The sequence below is a fragment of the Salmo salar genome, chromosome ssa05 (genome assembly GCF_905237065.1).
Source record: "Salmo salar chromosome ssa05, Ssal_v3.1, whole genome shotgun sequence".
Classification (NCBI taxonomy): Eukaryota; Metazoa; Chordata; class Actinopteri; order Salmoniformes; family Salmonidae; genus Salmo; species Salmo salar.
Genome location: NC_059446.1, coordinates 49,176,813 through 49,193,722, shown reverse-complemented (window position 1 = coordinate 49,193,722; position 16,910 = coordinate 49,176,813). Strand labels below are relative to the sequence as shown.

Here is a 16,910-nt window from a genome sequence, read left to right as displayed (position 1 = left end):
TTTCAAAATAACCACCATCTTATCATTTCACACTTGTGGTTTTCTTGTCACGAATTCACTCCAGACGTTTTAATTCAGATGTGACATGGCACAACACAGACCTTCATAACTTTGACTTTAAGTGGCCACAGTTTTGAGTTTGATCATTTAAATGTCATCCAATTATTTATTTGAAATAAATCTTATTTTAAGAAGTTTTTTATTTTTTTATTTTTTTATTCATCCTTTATTTAAGCAGGGTAATTACGTTGAGACTGGTATCTCTTTTTCAAGTGAGCCCTGATATTTTAAGGGCATATTTTATATTTTACATTATTATATCATAATGTATATGTTTGTTATAAACTTCCATTTTGTTTTCTTTTTATTGATACATTCAAATACGAATCAATACATTAGGCAATAAACCATTTATTTATGCTGTGTTTTTCTTAGGCTACTATTTGTAGTAGATTACTGGCTTTTGGATGCTCAAATCCTCTGAATGAACTTTCATTGTTTTACGTGGGAAAACTTCACTAGTTCTACTTATAAGCTACAATAGGCATGCCTATATTATGAAATACTAGTATACTAGGCTGAGTATAGGCCTACTCAGTATTTTGTACAGTCTAAATTCCATAGACGATATTTATAGGCCTATCATTATTAGGCCTACTTAATTTCACAAAGTCATGTGATCTCAAAAAAAGTGAAATAAACCTCCAGTCGCTTTTTCACCGCAGGTTTTAAAACTGCGATTGATCCCTTGATCATCTGTCGTGGAAGTCTCAACAGAGGGCGAGATAGTGAGAACAATAACCTGTGGGCGATAAATTCAGGCCATGAACATGTCCTGCTAACCTCTGCCCTGGCGACTCTGGGATGACACTGCGCCATAATTGAGGGGGGTGGAGATGGGGTCTCTCTCTAGCCACGTAAAGGTATCCCACTGCTCCATTCTGTAAGGCTTCTCTTCTCCCAGCTTCACGAGTCAACGAGCGTGAACGACACGCGAACAATTTCATCAATAGGCGTATGCAAAGTCCGGCTGTGCGGAGGGTTATTTATTAATGTTGCCATTTGTGACTGGTTCCCATCCACCCAGGGAATAACGGGTCCGGCCTCCAAAACTCTCACACCAGTCGGGCCGATTCTCATTCGCATCCTGTGGCTCAACGTCGAAGTTCTCAAAGTGAAATTAATTATTCTCAGAGGGGGAACGTTTGCTAACCCTCGAAAAGTAAGGGTGAATCCCATTCCAATGCGCGCACTGAAGCACAGTGAATAGTCAAAGGCGAGGTGTCAGAAGTGAAAGCAGTGTTCGAAACAAATGGGATGGAAAATTAAATGAAATTAAATAGCTTGACAGGCGGTATTGTCCTCCTCTTTTTAAACGACACATTAATTACATGGTCTCAGCTTTATTCGAGAACAGTATTGCGGAGTCAATCACAATATTCCACAAAACCTTACTCTCTTAACGAACTTCGCATCTCTTTAATGATTGTAAATAACGACCACTGAATAATTGGAACTTGAGCGGAGGAAGACGTTTTTATAGGAGTTGGCCTATTTCGCTTTGCCCGGGACCTCCAGATTAGAGTGCCAGCACTTCAATTTTACAATCCCATCGTAATGTGGGGTTTTGATTTAACAGGTTGGCCCTTAATGAGCCATGCATGTAGAGGGACAACCAGTGTGTAAAGCAGCGCAGTTACGGGGACCAATGCCCCACCAGGGAACTCAATTCATGCTCCTTAACTACCCGAGAGTGCCAAGGGTTCAACACACATTCTTCTGGACCGGTTACAATACCATTTCAGTCCCACCAGGCTCCCAGGAAAAATAAGTAGACCATAAACTTTGCTCAGGCCTTTTCAAATGACCAAATCATTGTTCCATTTTAACTTAGCCTGGTAGGTCATTTTTTCCCCATGTATAATCATGTGTTGGGTAGAGGGGGTAGCATTGCATCTTATGCACAATGATTATTATATTTTGTTATTTAACCTTCATTTAGATTGTCTCTTTGATGCTTATTGTTTTTACTTTAGCATGTTCAGTGTGATAAAGTGCAAAGACAAGACAAAGTGTCATACTTCATACCATCAGCAGTGTCACATTATTGGCCCCATGTTCCGATAACTGACATAATGACATTTTGTGAAATATCGTGTCATTCTGATACTTTTCCCCACTTCATTTTTTTGTGTAGCATGGACCAGGAGTGTCACGCACGACAAAAATCTGAGGGGGCACAATTTAAGTATGTGAGGATGGCTGGGGGGTGGTTCGAAGGGGGGCTAGGCCCCGTCCATAAAGTGGAGATTTTTGCATTTTCAAACACCTGAAACACATTTTCCTGCAATCTAGAGCCATAATAGTTATGCTTAATTCTTCTTCATATCTAAGCATACCTCTTGAGAAACAAAATATGGTTATCTGCATCTCTGCTAAAAATCTGGGTAAAATATTGAAATCTGCTAAACAGCTTTCAATTAACAGCTTTCAATTAGCTTTCAATTAACAACTTGTTTAATCAGAACATTTAGTAATTGGTTGCTTTAGCAAAGTCTTCCAACCTTGGGAACCTATCTGGGCTAGCTAAGGCCAACTTCATAAAAATTCTAGGTGGCTAGTAGTATTACATATATACAGTATCAATCATTCTAGAGTTTTTCTTTATTTTTACTACTTTCTACATTGTAGAATAATACTGAAGACATCAAAACTATTAAATGACACATATGGGATCATGTAGATAACCAAAAAAAGTGTTAAACAAATCAAAATATATTTTATATTTCAGATTGTTCAAAGTAGTCACCTCTTGCCTTGATGACAGCTTTGCACGCTCTTGGTATTCTCTCAACTAGCTTCTTGAGGTAGTCACCTGGAATGCATTTCAATTAACAGGTGTGCCTTGTTATAAGTTAAATAGTGGACTTTGTTTTGTTCTTAATGTGTTTGAGCAAATCAGTTGTGTAGTGACAAGGTAGGGTTGGTATACAGAAGATAGCCCTATTTGGTAAAATACCAAGTCCATATTATGGCAAGAACAGCTCAAATAAGCAAAGAGAAATGACAGTCAATCATTACTTTTAGACATAAAGGTCATTCAATATGGAAAGTTTCAAGAACTTTGAAAGTTTCTTCATGTGCAGTCGCAAAAACAATCAAGCGCTATAATGAAAGCGTCTCTAATGAGCACCGCCACAGGAAAGAAATACTCAGAGTTACCTCTGCTGCAGAGGATAAGTTCATTAGAGTTACCAGCCTCAGAAATTGCAGCCCAAATAAATGCTTCACAGAGTTCAAGTAACAGAAACATCTCAACATCAACTGTTCAGAGGGGACTGCGTGAATCAGGCCTTCATGGTCGAAGTGCTGCAAAGAAACCACTACTAAAGGACACCAACAAGAAGAAGAGACTTGCTTGGGCCAAGAAACACGAGCAATGGACATTAGGCCGGTGGAAATCTGTCCTTTAGTCTGATGAGTCCAAATTTGAGATTTTTGGTTCCAACCGCCGTGTCTTTGTGAGACGCAGAGTAGGTAAACAGATAATCTCCGCATGTGTGGTTCCCAACGTGAAGCATGGAGGAGGTGTGATGATATGGGGGTGCTTTACTGGTGACACTGTCAGCGATTTATTTAGAATTCAAGGCACACTTAACCAGCATGGCTACCACAGCATTCTGCAGTGATACGCCATCCCATCTGGTTAGTGGGACTATCATTTGTTTTTCAACTGGACAATGACCCAACACACCTCCAGACGGTGTAAGGGCTATTATACCAAGCAGGGGAGTGATGGAATGCTGCATCACATGACCTGGCCTCCACAATCACCTGACCTCAACAAAAATGGAGATGGTTTGGGATGAGTTGAACCGCAGAGTGAAGGAAAAGCAGCCAACAAGTGCTCCGCATATGTGGGAACTCCTTCACGACTGTTGGAAAAGCATTCCAGGCGAAGCTGGTTGAGAGAATGCCAAGAGTGTGCAAAGCTATCATCAAGTCAAAGGGTGGCTACTTTGAATAATCTAAAATATATTTTGATTTGTTTAACACTTTTTTGGTTGCTATATGATTCCATATGTGTTATTTTATAGTTTTGATGTCTTTACTATTATTTTACAATGTAGAAAATAGTAAAAATAAAGAAAAACCCTTGAATGAGTAGTTGTGTCCAAACTTATTACAGTACCAATATATATATATATATTCATTTATTTATTTGTAATGTTTAAACAGGACAAATCTGAGGGGGCACGTGCCCCTATGGGCAGGACACCTCTGGCATGGACTATAGCCAGGTCCACTGGGGGAACAAGTGAATTTTCATAAAGAGCATGCTTTAAAGAATGAGACCCAAAGAGCAACGTATTTTCCATTAATAACTTCACACTTCGGACATAGCCTATCCCTTTTAATGATAATATTACCATGATTATGTTTTTCACTTTTAGGAAATTCCACAGGCTTTATTTAAATTTGCTTTTCCACCTAAAACGTGGAAAATATATGCTGCACAAAGGCTGGACCAGTTGCTTTGCAGGTAGGTGATGCGGGACATACTGATTCGGATGTTAACCCAGACTAATATTCAAAATCGCATTAAAGAGTGGCGAAATAAGTGGCAACTGATTCGACGCTGTTCATGCGTGCTCTCATTTTTAAACGCTCCCTTTTTAGAGAAGGGCTGCTCCATTTCAGCATTCAAAATCCTCAACGAAGTTTGCGCCGGGTTTTGAACCACATTTCCCTGACTTTAACTCACTTGCCTCGGTTGAGGAGACCCGGATAATGGGGTGTAAAGTTGTTTGAATTGAAAATTTGTTTCGGTGTACCTCATAAATTCATACCTTTTCTCACTCGACCGCCTCAGAATGAAACTGTCACTCTATTCGATTTTCTCTGCTGTCGAGCGCATTTAGCACGAGCTCTATTTGTGAAGTTCATTCCTAGGCAAATGTATTCAGGGTCCGCTCGAGATGAATAGCGCGGCGTATCAGCCGCCCCTAATTGGGATTAAGGCACTTAAAACATAAAAAAATGACAGACATTCACAGGTTTCAAATAAGTCAAACTTTTGTCCTTCCAGCACACTCAGAGCTTTATGTTTAGGCAATAATTATGAAATATTTGATGGCATTTTTAAATGTTTTGTGTGGAATTGCCTATGTTGCGTATGCACGTTTTTCGCTGGATGCATGATGAGTAATGTGTGTTTTAGCTTTCTTGCTTCTCGTATGCACTATATGTAAATCATTTGAATTAGACATTGGCTGCTTATCAAAGGTAGGACTAAAACACCTTAATAAATGAATGTCTGCTAATTTAAAAAATCACACCACAAATTATATTAGGAAAATAAAATGTTTCCATGTATATATTTTCAAGATTTTCTTATTGAGGAAATACTAAAGGCTCTCAATGAAGGTATAGAGGAAGTCAAAATAGTATCATATATTCTTGGAATTGTAAATCAACAAGGAACGTGCGTTTCAGTAGCCTACAGGTATTATATGTTATTATTGTATTCTCATAGGCCTAATTGTTAGTTTAGTTTCCATAGGCCTACATTTGACTGATTTGACTGACATTCATTTCTTAATTTATCGTACAGAACTATTAACAACCGTTTTCATGTTGTGTCTTGTCAAGCTTTTAGTCTAAATTAATTAATCAATGGAAAATCCATGAAGTCAATTGTTAAGGCATCATTTAGGGAGAAATATGAGTATTTACACAAATATAAGTGGGATCTTTATTTTTCATTCACAATGAGGATGATCTTCCATGCTCGAGTAACAACTCGGCTACATTTTGATAAACGTCAATAGCTGACCTTTTCTCTATTAAATGCATTAGGCCTACATGGAATATTATATATTTCAGTTGAACATGCATGTGTCAATATAAGGGATGTAACAAGGCCTAATTTTAGGATACTTCAAGTATTTTGTCTACTTCAGAGAAATTCGATAAATGTCAAAGTGCTTTTGCTTTTATTTTTCTATTTTTCAGACATTTCTCAAAGCAGGTCAAATTTGGGGGGCTTTATTCCAAGAGCATGATTTATAGGCCTATAACAAAGTTAGTGCAGGAACTCTGCATACGTATAGGCTACTTCAATTGACTAGATTTAGTTCTACGTTTTCATTGCCATTCTACACAATAACTGGTTGTTAGTGGACTAATATTTGTTTTTGTGCTATTTATACTGAACAAAGCTATAAAAGCAACATGCAACAATTTAAAAGATTTTACTGAGTTACAGTTCATATAAGGAAATCAGTCAGTTTAACTTAATTCATTAGGCCTTAATTAATCTATGGATTTCACATGAATGGGAATACAGATAAGGATCTGTATGGTCACAGAAACCTTAAAAAAGGTAGGGGCGTGGATCAGAAAACCAGTCAGTATCTAGTGTGACCACCATTTGCCTCATGCAGTGCTACACAGCTCCTTCGCATAGAGTTGATCAAGTTGTTGATTATTGCCTGTGGAATGTTGTCAAATTCCTCTTCAATAGCTGTGCGAAGTTGCTGCATATTGGCGGGCACTGGAACAGGTTGTCTTAAACGTCAATCCAGAGCTTCTCAAACATGCTCAATGGGTGTCCTGCCTGGTGAGTATGCAGGCCATGGAAGAACTGGGACATTTTCAGCTTCGAGGAATTGTGTTCAGATCCTTGCACCATGCCGCCGTGCATTATCATGGTGAAACATATGAGGTGATGGAGATGGATGAATGGCACGACATTGGGATCTCGTCAGGGTATCTCTGTGCATTCAAATTGCCATCGACACAATGCAATTGTGTTCGTTGTCCGTAGTTTATGCCTGCCCATACCATATCCCCACCGACTTTGACGTCATCAAACCGCTCTCCCACACGTCGCCATACACGTGATTAGTGGTTGTGAGGCGGGTTAGATGTACTGCTAAATTCTCTAAAACGACATTGGCTTATGGTAGAGAAATTAACATTCAATTCTCTGGCAACAACTCTGGTGGACTGCAGGAATGCTGATATATATATTTTATATTTTTGTTCAATATATATTCTGCCTGTTTAATATGTTCGATTTCCAGCAGACGATGGAATGTGCTTGACAGAAACACGGCTAGCTCCGGGTTATGCCTACGCCACATCAACGCATCTCGACGCAGAGGTCACTCGCAGGCCTCTGGCTCTTTCTTATGTCTTAATTATATTGATAATACACTGCATCCCATCATTTAGATGAAGGCTATTGTTCGCTGTTTTTCTATTTCGCAAGTAGTCCTACAAGATCCGAGTCTCCTTTAGGTTGGATGCACATTAAGTAGCGAACAAAATATAATCTAATGACATGAATCAAGGCCAATCAAAGTCGAGAGAACGTCAGTCTGGCTCTTCCTCATTAGAGCGCGGGATTGACAGTTCTAGGTTCAAATAATCTCCTGTGCGCTTCTAACGAGAAACAGCAAGAGAGTGAGAGTCCTGTATACTGGATATTAATTGCGCCTGTGTTTCGATGGGATGAGCTTGTGGAAATGATGACCCAGGGACAATGGCGGCTATTGATTAATTCAATATATGCCTACATTATCTCGTGTATGCTCCTGAATCATCCGGATAATTGCTGCATTAAAATGATTTGAGCTGAATTGGAACCTATAGCCTACACATAACATACATTCGTATTTTACAAATGCATTTGCATCTTACTGTAGACCCAGCAGGTTTTTTGTTGTTGCGCTTGACTACATATTAAGTAACATACCCCCAACTCTGAAATTGTATTTACAAAAATATAAATACAATTAGACGCTCCCCTAAGTGATCCAAAAATGCTACATATTTTCGTTCATGATTACAAGTCACTACATTCACAAACGGTGTCATAAAATACATCACATTAGAGAAACAGAATGAGAGAGATGCATTGAGAGGTAAACACCATATATTATAGGTTGTCTTCTATACCCATAGGCCTGAAAACCTTTTCACCTTCTCAAAAATCTTCCTCAACATTTTACTTATATTTCTCTTTTGTATTTGACCTAAATTCATGGCAAAATACTCTTTATTGTCCACAAACAGCAGCAAGTGTTTCTTTTCATTCACTCCCACATTTATATTTTATAGGCTTCAGGGAATGGCAATGTCAAAACACTCCCTGTCAATGTAGGCCTGTAGCCAAACCAGCAATGGGTCTCAGTTTATCTTGAACACAACTAATAGTAGGTGAGTGAGGTCTTCCAGATCCACTGATGCTACAATTCAATTCAATAACACAAGAGCGCAGGTGCATTCGCATATATGACTAGAATCATGATACTATTCTGATATAGTACTACCGGTATTCTAATCTCAGTTGTGTTGTATTTGAGTGGATTAGTGTTGCATGACCTTTAGATGCTCTGATCTGCCTCATGTCCTCTGTGCTGTTGGTCCTCTCCATCATGGGACGCGGACTGTGTTTGGCATGTGCTGACGAGACCCAATCACTCCCGATCAGTGGTAGATAGAAAAGGTGTGGATATGGATGGAATGGGGACATGGAACGCCTGTGTGCCATCGCTTCGCTGCAAGACTGAAGCTGTATGATGGCCCCTCGAGAGGATGTCAGGGTGAAGGACCCCTCAGGTGACTCTCTTTCTTCACTCAATCCTCACTTTACCTCTCCTTCACTCTCTTTTTGCTCTATTGCACCCTACCTCTCCACACGCTCGTACAACCTGTAGGCCTAGTGTGCAGAGCAAGGACCACCTCATATATTGAATGTGAGTGGGAGAACGAGTGTGAATTTGTGTAACATGGAATGTGTGTAATTTAACCTCTCCATGGTACCATATTGATTGTGGTTTTCATTGTGCCTTAGGGGGATGTCACAAAAGCTTACATAGAAATGCGTTTCAGGATAACATCTTCTATGATTCATCGTGCACAAAAACATTATGTAGCCTAATAACTAAACCAAACTAGACATAATGTAATGAATGAAACAGCAGACACAGCAGGAATTGATTGCTGAGAGCTTTATTTGCTGCTTGTTGAGTAGCTGTGTAATGCACACAGAGGTTCTGAATATGTGGTTCAAAGGCACATCACTAGAGCAAAAAGGGTACTACTTGACTAGGTGGCAGGGTCATTCATGGTCTCATGTCTTGGTCAAAGGTCAGAGACCAGACATGAGCCGTCAGTGCAAAGCTCCAGGGGCGTGAGGGGTTAAGGGGTGAGAGGAGGTCACATGGTCATTCATGCCTATTCCTCGTCCGAGTCATCGGCAGCGCCAGAGATTATGTAGGTTTGCTCCGTTGTGTCGCTTTCCAGTGTCTCATTCTCTGATTTAACTGTTCTAAGGGAGTTTTTAAAAATTAACTGGTTGAATAAGTTTCTTTACAAAGACACAATGTGAAGAAAATGTTTTCTCCTCTGTGTTAAACTGTGTTAAACATTCTGACCTAACAATGTTGTGTCCTAACAATGGTCAATGATAAGCCTACATTACTCTCATTATTGTTTAAGTGCAGGTTACTTTTACCTGATGAGCACCGTCCTCCTCTCAGTCATCTCCACCGCCTGCTCCTCGTGGGAGTAGTCCATGGAGGCGCCGTACCCATATTCACCTGCACCTTTTCCCATGCCTCCGCCCATGCCTCCAACATTGCCTCCAGGACCCATGGCTCCAGCACCCATGTCTATAGCACCATTGCCTATAGCACCAATTCCTCCACCATCCATGCCTCCACCCATTCCTCCAGCACCTGTGCTTCCAGCTCCTAGGCCTCCAGCACCCACGCCTTTGGCTCCAATTCCTCCAGCTCCCATTCCTCCACCACCCATGATTCCAGCTCCACCCCTGCCTCCAGGGCCATTGCTTCCGGCACCCATGCCTCCAGCTCCTATGCCTCCTGCACCCACCCCTCCTGCACCCATCCCTCCAGCTCCACCCATTCCTCCACCACTGCCTCCAGGTCCGATGCCTCTAGCCATGCCCACACTCATCCCAGCGCTCATGGAGCTCGAGCTGCTACTCATTATGGACATGGTCCCAACCATGGTTGTGAGTCGCATGTCCTCGCCCTCAATCAGCTTCCTATGGAAACAGAGAAAAGCCGTATCAATGGATCAGAATCAAGAATATGACATTACCACAAATTCACTCTTCTAAAGGTTATTTACATGCTCTATATGATCCTATCTAAATCTATTGCACTAAACCTGGCACCACCTGAGTGGTACCTCACCTGTAAGTTGTGATCTCAATCTCCAGAGCCATCTTCATGTTCAGAAGGTCCTGGTATTCACGCAGGTGCAGAGCGATTTTCGACTTGGTGGATTTCAGCTCTTCCTTCAGGGCCTCAATTCTTGCCTGTGACGTCAAAAGAACCAGCTTGAGTTTGCACCTTAGTAGGCTACAGGTGAAAGGTTCAACACCAACCTTACATATGCAGCCTACTTGGATTTGAACTGTGTACAATCAATTCAGATATATTTAATGGTTGCGTTCTGTAGAAAACCGGACTGATCTAACATGCTCACCTGAAGGTCGTCCAGCTCTTTCTTGTACTTTTCCTGTGCTTCACGAATTTGTGCCTCCAGAGCCTCATTCTTGGTCTTCAGAGCTTCCAGGCCACGCTCTTTGTTTAGGATCTTCAAAAGGTTAGGAAAAATACAATAAAAATGAATTTTTCATTCATATTTTGATTGACGAAAAATTTCCATTGCCATAGGCTCCAACTCTTATTTAGATATAGCCTCGATAATAATAGTTAATGTGTCACATTTTACAACCATGTAGTAATATCTTTATCAAATAGCCTAACTTACATCCTTCTTGGCGCCAGCAACTTCTTCCCTGACACTTCGAACCATATCCACATGTTTTGTCGTTTTGTTGTTCAGGTCTTCAAATTTACTTTTATACCAGGAATCCATTTCCTAGAACATATAGGGGCCATGAAACGCATTCACACCTTGAATTTAATGACTGCTGTATGTATACACTCCAGTTAATTATAAATAGGCCTAGGCCTACCTGTAGATTATTTGCCGCAATTTCGTCATACTGAGCTTGGATTTGTTTGAGTGCGCCTGAGAGGTCGGGGAGGTCATAAGCGCTCTGGGCTGAGGAATGGGCAGCATATATCATTTTCAGTAGCTCTTCAATTTCCTGAGAAAGAAAAAAAGGTTCAATTAAGTCCAATGTAGTACTATTTTGGGGTTTATATGGTCCCACCACCAGTTTGTTTTAAAACTACTCTGGTCATGGTGTTTATATTTTTGGAGTTAAAACGACACTATATGGAGTAAATATCAAAATCTCAGAGTTGCTTAAATTAAATTCCAATTGCCATTTTACCCTTTTCAGTGATGTTTTTTTTTTAATCAATTCCCTTGAATATTTCTTAATGTGTCACATTATGGTGGTTTGCAATATGATATCCAATCTCTGTTGGAAGCCAATTTGCAGGAATATATCCAGCACTTTTACATCACTCACAACTTGCATTTAAAATGCTTGTCAAAGTAGGAAAGAAAACACATTACATGAAGACTACCTACACCATGTAAACTATAACAACTATCTCACTAACAGTTGCTATAAATCCAACCACTTACAGATTGGATTTGTTAAGATAAATTTACGTTTGTTATCTTTGTGTAGCATAAGATAAAAAACAATCAATGTACATGCAAAAACACATATTGAAACAATATAAAAAATCTACCTGCAACATAGCATGCTGGGAAATATGACAGAGGCCCCTCCCACATCTGTGGATAACTCCATAGATTTAACTGCCTGTCTCTGGTTACTCTTAATGGAGTTAAAAGTACTCCATCCCAATGAACTCCAGTTATCAACACAGGAAGCATATCACTCTCTTGAGGGTTAAGATAACTCCTAAGAGTGAATTTAACCCAAAAAATGTTTAACACTGTGATTACAACAATCCTTGATTTACTGTTTAGCATTTCGTCCATTAGCTAGTGTTGGTACAGGTCGGTCCAAATCAATCAGTGCACGCTATACGGGACCTACCGCTTTGTGCACCCTCTGAAGGAATTCTAACTCCACTTCCAACTGCTCGAGCTGTTTCTCCAGGGCGATGCGCTGAGAGGTGGCTCTGTCCACATCCTGAAAACCACATAGCGGCACACAATGGCGTCAATGGCACTTTAATGTTTATTAGGCAATTTTGGCTAAGACTATATAGTGATTAAACAACCTCTCACCGGACGGAATGCTTCTATCTCCATCTCGGCACGCCTCCTCAGCTCAACTGCCTCCTCGTATTTGACTTTGGTTATCTCCAGTTGACCGGCCATAGCCTCTTTACCGGCTAAGGCTTGGTCCTGTAAACCAAAACACAGATTAACCTTTATTGGGGTATAAAGGTAACAAGCCGATAATAAATTATAGGCTGTGTCAGCCGTGTCACCATATTGGACACATTCTAATTCTCGCTCTCTTTCATTCTTTCTCCCTCTCCTCCTGTGTGTGTGTGTGTGTGTGTGATTTCTGTTTTCTGCGAGGTAAACAAGAAAAACGGGGATAGTGATGACGTGTGGATTAAGCCATTCCGTCTCACCCGCTGCCTTCTCATCTGATCTGCAATCCTCTTCAGATCTCTCAGCTGATCCTCATAGAGTTTGCGCAGGCCCGACGGCTTCACGAACCGGTTCTGGATGCCGTCAATCTCCATCTCCAACAGCTTGTTCTGCTGCTCCAGGGACCGAACCTTTTTAAGAGAATGACAATGGCAGGGTATGAATTATCATCAAGTTCGCCAGGGCCCCCCCACTTGAATATGCTCGCTGCCCAAATAAGTGAGAATAATGAGCGCCTCAGTCTCCACAGCCAGAAGGCGCGTTTCTCCACTTCAGGCCTGTATGGCACACTCAAGCATGCGTAGTCTAATCAGACAAATTCCATCAAATAAACATTGTTCCTCTACGTTAAGGGCGGCAGAATATCGCACAGATGTTAAAGAATATTGGCAGTGGCACTGAGGCAATGTATCCGGCCAGAATCTACACACAATAGCACATGCATGTGTGAAGAACAGCTATGTATAGGCTATAGCTTACTAGAAAGTTGGCTCTCTCTAATATGAAAAGGCACAAAACAACAAGCTCATCCCCATATGTTGTGTGAAGTAGTCTGTGCACGCACACCTATCCAATAAGCTGTTCGTGTGCACTAGCCTTGGCGCCTTGTGTGTGAGCAAGCCTGGTGAGTGCTTACCTTCTCAATGTAAACAGCAAGTCTGTCGTTCAATACGACCATTTCCTGCCGCTCACCACTGCGCGTGCTGAGGAATTCTTTGTTCTCGGCAGCAGATGCGTCCAGGTCCACCGGGGCCCCATTGCCATAGCCCACACATGCCATGGTTCCCACATTCCCGCTAAAATGACAGACAGTTCAACACTCACCGCTTGACCTAGAGATAACTGACATCACTTTGTTATTCTGTGAATATCAAGACATAACGTAAACATGAAATGTTTTAAAGGTTATTGTCAGTTGCATGTCATATCACAGCCACATGGTTGATCGATGGCCTGTCAAATAATATTTTATTAATTTCCAGGTGCCACATTTGTTCCTACTCTGATGTCAGATGCAAAATAAGGTTTTGGCTGCGCTGAAGAAATCTATATCCGTCCGCTAATACAGTACTAGTAAAGGCCCAGTGCACTACTTCTGTGATTTAAAAAAAACTAAATGTATATGTATTTGAGTGTTTAATAGCATGTGTAACTTGAGTCTGATAATTATCTGACAATTAATCTGATAGCCTAATACTTGCTTGATATAAAGTATGGTTTGCAGTTTCTTGAAATACTTTGCAAATGTAACTTAATTCTATGTGAAAATTGAAATGGTCTATTCATTAATTTTACTAGTCACGCTTATCCAGAGCAACTTACTATAGTGAGTGCATACCTATTCATACTTTTTTGTATTGGTCCCCCGTGGAAATCAAACCCACAACCCTAGCGTTGCAAGAACATGCTGTACCAACTGAGCCTCATCATCACAAACCACTTGATGTCTCAATGTACTCAATTACTGTATTGTGCATTGTTTTCCTTTGTGGTGATGGAAAATCTACAGGTACAAACCTAGATGACCAGCCAATACAGTAATGTACATTGACATAAACTGGTTTGTAAGGATGGTAATTTAATACTTCTCAAAAAGTGGTTGTTTTCCATGTTATATGACCAAGAAAAATATTTTATTTGATGTGGATGTTTTGTGCCTTTGCCCATAACTTTGCACCTTTTGATGTAAGTGTTTGAGGACAGGGTTTTGTTCTTTATTGATTCCATTAGAATGACAAATCGCAGAGAAAGGGAAAGGGCAACAACTCTTACAATTCCAACTGTTTGAATCCTTCAAAATACTGTTCTTAATTATATGACCCTCTTTTTTTTTTTTACAAAGCATAATTTATATATATATATTTTTGTTAATTCTAACTTTTCAGCACCTATAAATCCCACAGCTATGGCCTACAGCTGTTACAAATTAAAATAATACATTTTAATAAAATGAATGTTGTTCTCATGGATATGAGCTATTTGCTATTTTGCAGTTTTTGAAATGTATCAAATTTAGTCTCTTACAATGTTTAGGCCTACCTACTTATGTATTTATTGATACCTAAAACCTAAAATTCACAATAATATAAAGAGTTGTAAATTATTTAGATGCTAGGCCTGTAGGCTAAGCTTTATGTGGAAAATTGACATAGGCCTTACTTTTTTTGACAACTAATAGTTTCTCTATTCGTTTTAATCAATTGATGCCTTCGAATTGCATCAAAATACATTTAGAAATAGGCTAAAGCTGCACAATAAGAAACAATTAAAACTGTGGTTTGTGTAAGAGACGGGGAGGTGGTGGATTATAAATTGTCTGTGTTTCCACTATCTAAGAGTTAATTTGCTTGAGGGTGTTATTAATGCTTGATTACAATAAAGGTAGCCTATCAGCTCTGAAAGCCATGCTCATCTCTAGTGCAATGAGATGGGAAAATCTATTTCACAGAGTGAAGGAGAATTCGACTTGTTTTGTCTGTCAGGAAGAATTGTGGCAAGTCTTTGAGTCATCTGCCAGTAAGGAGACAAATTGGCCTATAGCCTCAGAAGAGCGGTAAGGGCAGGGGAGGTACATACACTGTTTACAGCAACATATCATCTATCTTGTACTGTAATAATTGCATGTATTTTGGTGGTAATGTAATGTGTAGTTTTCTGTAAATTCACAAATACAATGCTTGTGTATCAGCAGTGTGTAATCTCACATTGTCTATTTAAGATGTTACCTATATTTTATCAACTGTATCTATATAACCTCTATTACCCACTACTATGCCAAACCGAACCATACTGGGCTTGAACATTTGAGTATAGCCACAGATGGAACAATGAACCAGATATTTCACTGGATGTATAAATGTGTAGCATCCAGTTGGCGTTTCCACTCACTTCCAAATGTGGTGATGAAAGGGAAACCTTGTCAGTTGTACAACTGAATGTGTCTTCTGCATTTAACCCAACCCCATTGAATCAGAGAGGTGTGGGGGGCTGCCTTAATCGACATCTACGTCTTTGGCGCCCAGGGAACAGTGGGTTAACTGCCTTGCTCAGGGGCAGAACGACAGATTTTTACCTTGTCAGCTCGGGGATTCGGTCCAGCAACCTTTCCGTTACTGGCCCAACACTCTAACCACTAGGCTACCTGGGAGAAGATGGAGAGATGGATTTTGGCAGACATTCCGCTAATTTTCTCCTTGATGAAACATTTGATCTTAATATAGTTTTCTGTTTCCAAAACTAGAATCTGTAACAAACAGAGTGGACCACGTTTGGTAGACTTTATCCTTTGCCAAAGGTTCTAAGAATTGCATTGTTTAGAAGGAGTGCAAGGGCCATTTGAGTTATTACACATAGGGACTTCAGAGAGTAGGCGTTCCCCAACTGAAATAAATGCTAAAATGCACCAGTAGGATCTCGCTAGCTCATGCTTGTTCTGTCCACTATGATTAATTTGCTCCCATTGGAAACGGCAGGCTCTGGTCTATCTTGGGTTAGTTATAAAGATCTTTGGTATAGCCCTTGCAACTATGGTGGATGCAGAACCAGGCCAGCTCAGTACAGCTCAGCTTGGCTTAGTTGTGTGAAAAGGCTGTTAGTGTACTAGGTGTACAGGGTGGAGTGAGCGTCTTACCCAGCCATGTGGGCGTTGCGTGAGGTGGAGACGGTCCTTCTACCTATGGTCTGGGCCTGCGTTCTGCTGGCTCCGGCATTGCGCGAGTAGTTGGCTGACTGGTGGCGGTTAACTCTCAGGGTTGGGGTTGGGCTGGACACCCTAACCTGGTAGGAGGATGAGCTGCTGATGTCCTCAAAGCGGCGTCGGTAGGACGAAATCCTCTCAGGGCTGCGACTCATGTTGGCGGCTGCTCGGGTTTGCCTATGTCTGGGTTCTCTGGAGGTGGTCAGTCTTCACCTATGGGACCTCTGCTGCTTTTGTTGTACACTAGCTCCATCGCCGAGGCTCTTTATACTCCACACGGCCTGGCTTAGCCCAACCCAAAGACATGGCCTGGCCCAACCCAACTCATGAGCCAAGAACTCTGGAATCTCTAACCTCAGCACCACACTGGGCCAGACCTGCCATGACATTCAGACATCTGCCAGCAACCTGCGAGGATCTGAATAGGGGCTATGGAACAGAAAGGCAGATAGAACAGAGGCAGCACTAGCAGGGCCCATTAGGCAGTAGGCGCGTGCAGCAGCAGTCACTGATGTAATCTGCTCTGATGGGGCAGGGGGCTTTAATTGCACGCAGAGCACAGGGGGGTGACCCGATGAGGTCAGGCTGGCTTCAGAGGGACAGGACAAGGGGC

At 41.0% G+C, this 16,910-nt stretch overlaps 1 protein-coding gene across 2 annotated transcripts; it reads right to left on the bottom strand.

Moving 5' to 3' along the window:
* Nucleotides 1–9,005: 9,005 nt before the first annotated feature.
* LOC106605028 (glial fibrillary acidic protein) lies at nucleotides 9,006–16,540 on the bottom strand. 2 transcript variants are annotated; one of them, XM_014200252.2, is made up of 11 exons: nucleotides 16,232–16,540; nucleotides 13,238–13,397; nucleotides 12,582–12,731; nucleotides 12,226–12,345; nucleotides 12,032–12,127; nucleotides 11,024–11,158; nucleotides 10,816–10,926; nucleotides 10,528–10,638; nucleotides 10,233–10,357; nucleotides 9,527–10,081; nucleotides 9,006–9,340 (listed from the first exon to the last, which is right to left on the bottom strand). In XM_014200252.2, the coding sequence occupies exons 1-11, from the start codon at nucleotides 16,450–16,452 to the stop codon at nucleotides 9,247–9,249; spliced, it is 1,878 nt and encodes a 625-aa protein (XP_014055727.2). In that variant the 5' UTR covers nucleotides 16,453–16,540; the 3' UTR covers nucleotides 9,006–9,246. The 2 variants fall into 2 exon arrangements, with proteins under 2 accessions (XP_014055727.2, XP_014055728.2); XM_014200253.2 differs by having other exon boundaries at nucleotides 9,006–9,335.
* Nucleotides 16,541–16,910: the final 370 nt, after the last annotated feature.

What these genes read in the sequence shown, in the direction of transcription:
- LOC106605028 (XM_014200252.2), bottom strand. Translation starts at nt 16,452, where the DNA reads ATGAGTCGCAGCCCTGAGAGGATTTCGTCCTACCGACGCCGCTTTGAG. An exon ending in TTGCTGGCGCCAAGAAGGAT is followed by an intron (nt 10,639 to 10,815) that starts GTAAGTTAGGCT and finishes AACCTTTTGAAG; the next exon opens with ATCCTAAACAAAGAGCGTGG. An exon ending in ATTGAGATCACAACTTACAG is followed by an intron (nt 10,082 to 10,232) that starts GTGAGGTACCAC and finishes CTGTTTCCATAG; the next exon opens with GAAGCTGATTGAGGGCGAGG.